The 9,193-nt window shown below is 33.5% G+C and overlaps 1 protein-coding gene across 2 annotated transcripts; it reads right to left on the reverse strand.

Moving 5' to 3' along the window:
- Nucleotides 1-4,556: 4,556 nt before the first annotated feature.
- LOC145053611 (Translation elongation factor EF1B/ribosomal protein S6 family protein) lies at nucleotides 4,557-6,669 on the reverse strand. 2 transcript variants are annotated; one of them, XM_079001686.1, is made up of 3 exons: nucleotides 6,512-6,669; nucleotides 5,858-6,059; nucleotides 4,557-5,007 (listed from the first exon to the last, which is right to left on the reverse strand). In XM_079001686.1, the coding sequence occupies exons 2-3, from the start codon at nucleotides 6,038-6,040 to the stop codon at nucleotides 4,732-4,734; spliced, it is 459 nt and encodes a 152-aa protein (XP_078857812.1). In that variant the 5' UTR covers nucleotides 6,041-6,059; nucleotides 6,512-6,669; the 3' UTR covers nucleotides 4,557-4,731. The 2 variants fall into 2 exon arrangements, with proteins under 2 accessions (XP_078857812.1, XP_078857813.1); XM_079001687.1 differs by having other exon boundaries at nucleotides 5,858-6,077; nucleotides 6,512-6,654.
- Nucleotides 6,670-9,193: the final 2,524 nt, after the last annotated feature.

The raw sequence follows: 9,193 nt of genomic DNA on the forward strand, positions 1-9,193 counted from the left end.
CATTCACCATCACAACAATTAACCGATAATCTTTTACTGTCATTTTTTATAATACAATTGAAACCCATTGGCTACAACATAATTACAAAGCATGAATTTCAATTGTTTAGGATTGATAAATCTCATACCTAGAATTGGCAACTACTTCTTCCAAGGCATGTCTTCATTGAACCTTGGTTGACCTTTCACATCTGGGACATTTTCATCTTCATCATCTTATGGGCTTTCAACTTCTGTTGCATTCTCATTTGCATTTTCTTTACTGATTCCATCATACGTTATTCCTTCCATGTTGCTCTTATGTGGACTCATGAACTCAATTAGAGTTAGGTCAACACCATTTTCCATTTCCATTGACATGTTTGACATGACAGAACAAGTGTCTTCAATGTCATTTTCCTTACTTACTACATCACAAAATGTCTGCAGATGAGTACCAAAATGGTCCATATACACAGGAAGTTGTAATCAACACCTATACGCAACGTCTATAAACCCTTGATATTCAAGATCATTAGAAATCAATGTTCAACCTTCTGGGATTTCTAAATCCGACTGACAATAGTAAACTTTCTGACACTTCTCTTGTGTTAATCGTTCAAGAAAACCAATAAAGTCCTTGTGAGTCATATCGTCAAATACATGATGAATACCATCTAAGTAGCAAAAAGGTTTGTTGATGAACAAACCTTGGAAATGAACTTTGATTGAGATGAATACAACCATCGACAAGAATTTTGGTGGAAAGTGGAAACAAGGGTTTTTCTTGAAAGAGTTCAACGAAATTGGAGAAGGAAATAGCGAAAACCACCTTATTTAAAAGATTTCAATTGAAAGGTAACACACATTGCCATTACATTTAATGATATGTCACAGTCATTTTGTGTCGTGGCACCAAGTATACCTCTTATACCGGTACCAGGTAACATAAAGACATTTTAAAACGGTCATACATGACTTTATTATCATTTTGTAACGAAAAAACAATTGAGTGACCTTTTAAACGAAACATGACAAGTTTAATGGGCTAATATGACATTTTCCCCAAAACTATTAATGATCACAGAATCCTCTAAGGGAACAACTTGAACATTATGATTATCATTGGGATCTAGGTTTGTAGTGGGTTATCACTCAAACACCAAGTTTATCAAATGGATGATAAATTTGGATTTAAACCTACATCAACTACCTTAGATGTGTTCGAAAACAAAACCCTAGTCCACAAATGGTCAAGAAATCAAAATTTACTTCGAATTTATGCTTCAAATCCGAAGTTAGGGTAAGTAGATGAATAAATTATATATTAAACCCTATATTTCTTTCACTCTTTACACTATATATTCACCACTTGATTGATTCAAACTCTAGATGGTGGTTCTTCATGAAATCTACATCTCCCAAACCTTTTAGCTTTCTCCCAAACGTTTTGGATGAAAATAAGGATAAGGATCCCTCTAATAAGTTTATTTTTAATTTCTACCCGCACATCCACATATTTTGACAATATTGGTCCTAAACTCCAATTAATGGAACTTAACTTGGAGATTTAACCCTTTTTAGTACCTCTCCATTTTATTTATGAATTTAATGATCCAAACTCATTTAAGTGAGTAACTCATTGGTCAACAACACTTCTTTCATTTTTCACATATTTAGTCCCTAACTTCCAAATGTTGCAATTTCAACATTTATTCATTTAATACTTTTGTATTAATTAAATAAGATAAAAATTTTCTAATTAATTAATTACCTAATTAATCACATGAAAAATTTTAACCCTAAATTTGGGATGTTACAAAGAACCAACATACATCTCAGGTCAATGGACACGTAGACTCCATCCATTCTTCAATATTCACTTAATGGTTTTGATAAATGAAGTGACACCTTGAGAGAGTCATATCTTAATTCATTATTTAACAAACATAAATATAGCTTGCAACATTATTAATTTTCATCTCCATAATATTGATCGGGCTTCATCTTAGTCTAAATGCATAATTATTCATGTAATGTGACCAATTATTAGCATTTAGAATAGTGTACAACCATCTAAGGATTTAAGCATTCAAATATAGAACAAAATTTCACATGATGAAAAAAATCATACACTTAGGGGCTGTTTGGCAGGATATGAATTTTTAAGATCTGAATTTTTAAGAGGTCTGAATTTCTAAGAGGGTCTGAATCTTTAAGATCTGAATTTTAACATGTTGTTTGGTTGGAACCTCTGAATTGTTGTGCTGAATAATGAAAATGATCATTTTACCCTTCACTATCATTTCTTTCAATTATAAAATTGTACTTCCAACCATTCCTTATTAAAACATTGTATTTTAAAAATTCTAACCAATTCTATCATTCTAATTGGGTAGAAATAGGAAGTACAAAGCTATAAAAAAATGACTATATTACTTTTTAACTATTGTTTCAACACCATCAATCTCACAAAAATAACATCAAAACTTATAAAAACATCAAAATTCATAAGAACAACACCAATATTAACCAAAACAACATCAAAACTAATAAATGTGTTCCATTGTTGCTATCAAACTATTATATATGTGTTTTCTACATATGTGTTCCATTTTTACCTGATATGTAAATTACTTTCACAAAAACCTCTTGATCTCTTTTGACAACATCTTTTGCAGTTGGGATTCTTCTTGTAGTTGTATCCATTTGTGAGACATGAACTAAACCTTCTTTACCTTTAATATCATAATCATGAAGCTGAAAAAAAACAATCGTTGTCCATAACTCTTCGACACCCTCCCTTTGTGACCTGGTATTGTTCATGTCCATTATCATCTTCCCTTTGTAGACCTCGGTTATAATCAGACACCTATATCAACCAAACAAAGGATTCATCCTATGATATCTAACTATTAATGGTAATTTAATGACCCAACAAAGCTTTTACCTGATGAACTTTTCGTTCAATCAAAATATAAATACATACTGTTTTGAATAATCAAAACATGATTCAAATTGATTTTGAATAATTATCAAGTTTATAGAAACATATCCCAATTGAGATACATGATGAAATTTTCGTTCGATCAAAATATAGATACATAAAGATACACATGAAGCTAATCGTATGAGAAAGACGACCATGGGCCTAACCTGTTTCTGCTGAATTGTGAGGTGATCAATCTAGGGCTTCAATGTCGAGCTTCTTGAGCGGCTGAAGGGAGGAATTTTGTTTCTAGGGAAACGTTGTTGGTTGCGTGGAAGGAGGAGGGCTACACCGGTTGTGGGGAAGGAGGAGTGTAGCAGAGGACAACAGTGGAGATCGCCGAAGGAGATCGTCGGAGGCAGGGAGTATTATGGAGGTCGCAAGTGTCGATGGTGGAGGGGTCGATGATCTTGGAAGGAATCGATGGTTATGGGAGGCGTCGATGGAGGAGAGCAAGCGATGGAAGGGTATTAGGAGAATAGAGGACAAGCGTGTAATTTTTTCTTTTCAAACTTCCTCCCAACACTTATTCGGTCAGATGTATTTTTAAGATTAAGATGTGAAAAATAAGAGCCAAACAAACGCTCTGAGTTATAAAGATTCAAACCTGCCTCTTATTAAGAGGCAATAAGAAGTAAACAAACGAGCCCTTAGTGTATTAATCCATACCATAAAAACAAAAATTGTTAGCATTCCAATATCCTAATAATAAATAATTAAAAATCGAACAATACTACTAGCACAACAACATCCAGGGCATCTAATCCAATATCATGCTTGGTTTTATGTATAGGCTTGGTGAACAAATGTGTTATATTCTGATATTATTAAAATTAGATAGAGTTTATATAACAAAAATTATTTATATGTTAAATAAAATATATTTGTATGTTGATTAAAATGAATAAGTTTTATTTTTTATTTATATAAATATTACATTTTCTACGTTTTTTTTTTTTTTGCCTTTTTATTTTATTTATGATAATTAATACAAAGATTAATAGATTTTTCTAAAATTTCACAAATAGTCCTTATGTGAAGTTTCAGAAAATTTCACAAATGGTCCTTATGGTGACTTAACGTCTGTCTCTAACGAACGTTAGTGTTAATGACTATTTGCATGTAGAGGTTTCTCCAAAAGGACCATTCATGTAAAAAAAAAAAAAAAAAAAAAAAAAAAAGTAAAATAAAAATGCATAGACTGTTTTAGGAAATAAATTAAAACAAATAGACCATTTTTAAAATTTTGTCAAATAAAAAAAAAAGTTAGAGACCAAACACATAAATTATCTTAAACCATAGGGTCCATTCGTATAATTTACTTTTTTTTTTTTTTTTCCAAGAGCTTAAGTATGACGAAAATACCCATTTTTCTCACTATTTCATGATGCCCCATGTCAATTTGGAAAATGAGTTTATAGCTTTAGATAGTGAAGAAGATGCCATTTTTTTCTAACTTTGTAGTACTACACATGGAAATCCATGTGTATAAACATCATGGCATTTCCTCTAAATTATATTTCAAATCTCTTGATAGATTTTCAAACCAAATGAAAAACATCAACAAATTCCATTCTTTTCAAAAATATTCTTCAAATCAAACCCTAAAACGGGTATCCAAGAGATGGTTTTATTGATGCCTCACAAGTAGCAACAAACAAACATACTAAACAAGATAGAAACAACCACCACGTATTCTTTAATTAAAACACGTCATGCAAAATGATTAGAATCTCAACTCCTAAAAACTATCAAATTCAAACTCAAACATCATTGTTCTGTTGTTGGAAAGCTGCATCATATTCTTCCACATCATCATCATCATCATCATCTTCTTCTTCACTACCAACATCATAAATACTGCTTCTCATCATTTTCAAATCACTTCTACCATCATCTTCATTGAAAAATTCACCACCAAATTTAATGTCACGATGTTTGACCAAAAGCCAACGTAACAAACGGTCTTCTTTGTTTAAATAATGAAGCTCACTGTTAAAGCTTGGTGGGGTCATCATTGTCATTTGCATCAATTGGCCCTATGCCATCAATAATAATAAGGACAATGATTATATGTACACAGTACACAGAGAGTAAAATATTGGAAATGACTAAAAGGACCACTTGGAGAGAAGGTACATCGTACACCTTTGTTTTTTTTCATAATTGTTTCAATTTACATGTAGTTCGGTAAAATGGTGGGTCCCATGGAAAATAATTCTATATAGTTATAATGAGAGGCAAAATGGTCATTTTACAAGGGTTTAGCAGACTTAAATCAGGGTGTTAAAGTCAGGGAGCAAAACCAGAATGAAACTCTCCAATAAGGACCATCCATAGAAAAAGATTGCTTTATGGACTACAAACAAAAAAACACACAAAACATTGGGACTATTTTTGCAGTTTAGTCTAACAGTTATTATAAATTGAACATATTATAAATTAATGGGCACTTCAATGAGGTGTGAAAAAGAAACTAAAATTTATATGCAATTTGGAACAATTTCAGATTTCCTCCTAAAGATTATGCTGTCAATTCAACAATTTTGTGTTCAGGTGTTCCCTTAACAACTTACAGTAGCAATTCATGCACTTCAAGTTTGATAGGTGTCATTGTGTCAACATAATCTCATATGAAAATCACACAAACAGTTGAATAATGTGTTATACACACGACCCTGTTATTAGACTACATTTTCAAGCTTAGAAAGATTCATGAAGAGGCTTTAGTAAGTTTAATCAACAGTTTCCCACTGGTTAGATACAAGTTTACAACTTGAGCAAGGCCTAAAACATAAATTAGCAAGTAGCAAATATGTGCTGAGTTAAATAGTGGGAATGATCATGCAAAATTTATAGGAAATCTTGAAGTAAATGCAAGTGATTTACCTGATAGTATCTGCCATCAAGCTTCTTGATACCATAACCCAACTGAACAGTTCCAAGTGACTTTAGATCAGTGATAACGCCATTTCTTCTGTATACATGTTTCCCAACTCGAGAAACCAATTCTATAAGTGATTCCTTTTTAACAGCAGGCTTCAGCAATAGCATACAATCATATAGTGGCATCTTTCACCTTCTCCCCTTTCTGAAACCAGATTATGAACTGTGTAATGTATACTAGTTACTAAATTACCTCTTCATATGAACATAGAAATGAAAACAACAAAGTTAGAGGCGAAGGAACAAATTTGGCACACACTCCGTCGATACAAATGTAAATTGAGTTGAAATCGGAGATGCTGGTGTTGAACTTTGAATAAAATCCTTATCAATATCGCATATGAATCTCGACATTTGTTAAAATAATACTAAACGAACCTCTTTTTTTAGAAGACGAGACTGTTGCTAAAACTATGAAAATGAAAACTGAAGACAAGCAATGATTTAGATCTATGTCAGTGGATGTGACTATGCTCGTCTATTTAGTTGATGTTAGGAAAATTGTACAAAGCATGTAGTCGATTAATATACGTGTGATAATCTTTTAACTGAGAATGCCTAATGAAATCTGAAACTGCGATAGAACAAAATGCATACCTTTGATTGAGAGGGACCTGATGCCGACGTTTTTGGGGCTTTGACGGAGATTATTTATCTAGGGTTTTGAAGCTTGGACTGACGAGAATGGCGGACCGACGAGTTGCTAAGGGTTATGTGTTCGAATTACATCTTAGTAATGTTTTAGAGAAAACTGCATATGACCCCCTCTAACTTTAACAATATATCTATTTTCACCACTAAAATCAATATGAACTTTTAATATGGTCGTGTCCAAAAGAGTAACGAAATTTGCTCCTTGTATACTTTAGTCATTTATGTTTTTGTATACGATTTACGGTTGAACTATTTTATAATAATAAAAAAAAAGACAAAACTTCAAAAATGGTCCCTATAGTTTTTGAAAATATCAAGTTTAGTCCCTAAGTTCAAAAAACCTCACGGATCGTCCCTGTGGTTTCAAAACTTTTAACATTTGGTCCTTCCGGCTAACTCCGTTACCATTTAGCCGTTAAGTCAGGAGCAATTTTGTCATTTCACTACACAGGGACCATTTATAAGTTTTTTAATTACTTTTTTTAATATATATATATATATATATATATATATATATATATATATATAATATTTAATATGCAAGGGGTCCCACTCTCTCTCTCTCTCTCTCTCTCTCTCTCTCTCTCCATGTTGGTGCGACGCAAGTTCGCATCCTGGATCTGCAATAAGCATATCTGCTCTTCTACTTCTACAGTGAGAACCCCGTATCTCTGTGCTCTCCCTGAAAGTCTTAAAATATCAAGCTTGAATGGCGGACGCCATTGATTTCTCAAAAACGCAGCGTATAGTTCTTTTCGTAGACCTCAACCCATTTCTATCCCAATTTCCTAACCCTAATTACATCACCTCCATTTTTGCTACCTCCAATATTCTTCTATCTTTTCCCCCTCTTTCATCTTCTCTTTTCTCCTTCAAGCTATTCTTCTCTTCTCTCTTATCTCTCGATTCCGTCTCTACGCTCCGCCATCTGCTTCCCAGTTATTCTTATGCTTCTGTATCCTTCAATTCTCCTTCGCAAACCCTAGATTCTCTCTCCCACACCCTTAATTCCATCTCTTCTACCAAATTGACGTATTACCCTTCAAATGCTTCACATATAGCCAGCTCTTTGCTTCAGCTCACTCGCGACTATAGCTGGGAGTTCGATATTGAGAATATTCCAGGTAAAATTCACTATGATCCCGTCGATGTCCGCTCAAATTTGGTTATTTTGTTGTCACCAGTTTGTAAATCGTTGAAATCCTTAGCTGAGTTTGTGTCTGTTGATTTCGATAATGATTGCTTTATGAAGATATGAAATTGAGGAGATTAACAAACAATCGATCTGCATTCGGATCTCTTACTCTCCTCCTTCGGCTTCTCCATCACCGGAGACATAACAGATTCTACGACGACATGACGACCAAAGCTTCAAATTCCCACCACCCACTCCAACGGTGGTGGGGTGATGGTCTAGAACAATCGATCCCAAATTGTTTTGATGAAGCTTTCCCATTTAATTTGACACCCTTTACTCTAAACCCATGAAATCAATCGCACATAACCTATGAACACCCTTTTCGTAAACACGACTTTTTTATGTGGATCAATACTCTAAACCCATGAAATCGTCGCTACCCTTCGTCTTCTATAGAATGTCGCCGCCAAATCGATTGGGGGTTCCCTAATTCGCCAAATCATTGGTCTACGTTGGACTTCAGGTGCGAGGGAGAAATATGGAGATAGACGAAGGTTGAGAGAGAGAGAGAGAGAGAGAGAGAGAGAGAGATGGGGTGGGACCCCTTCCATATTAAATATTATTTATTTATTTATTTAAAAAAAAGTAATTAAAAATCTCATAAATGGTCCCTATGTAGTGAAATGACAAAAATGCCCCTGACTTAACGGCTAAATGGTAACGGAGTTAGCCGGAAGGACAAAATGTTAAAAGTTTTGAAACCACAGGGACGATCCATGAGGTTTTTTGAACTTAGGGACTAAACTTGATATTTTCGAAAACCATAGGGACCATTTTTGAAGTTTTGTCTAAAAAAAAACCATATTTCACTATTCACTCTTGATTCTCTATAACTTCTTTACTCTTCTAATTTATGTATTTAAGGACATATCCATAAAATTGAGGTTTAAAATATATGTGTTTGTTCAAGAACAAACCCATAAAATCCGGAAACAAAACCCCAAGAACATAAACACATAAATGTTGCCGAAAATCCACGCAAACATACCTAAAAATTTCCCGACCATATGAACATACATATAGACATAGTGGTGGAGGTAGTAGGGGGACAGGTGGATGTTGAGCCCTTTTAATCCATTTTGTTTAATTGGATTACAAGTCTACAACCAGCTAAAATTCATTATATTTAAAGTTCACCGATCATTTTAATCCCTTTTATTTTAAAATCAATCTCTTTTAAGCCACTCTTATTTTAAAAACATGGAATTACCCTTGTACATACACTTCAAATTTGAACATCCCTAGTTCATCTCAGATCTTATATGAAAACCATTTTTCAATTTTTGGTGTTCTTTATCAAACCCATCCTAGAAATCAAGATTTTGTTGTTGATTTTTATTCTTGTTTGTGAGTGTTCCAAGAAGCAAGAGTTTGTTGCTGTGTTTTTGTTATGTTTCTGTGTGCGTGAGTTTTTTAGTCAAAAATAG

Source organism: Lactuca serriola, chromosome 5 (genome assembly GCF_051521515.1).
Source record: "Lactuca serriola cultivar US96UC23 chromosome 5, Lser_US96UC23_V15, whole genome shotgun sequence".
Taxonomy (NCBI): Eukaryota; Viridiplantae; Streptophyta; class Magnoliopsida; order Asterales; family Asteraceae; genus Lactuca; species Lactuca serriola.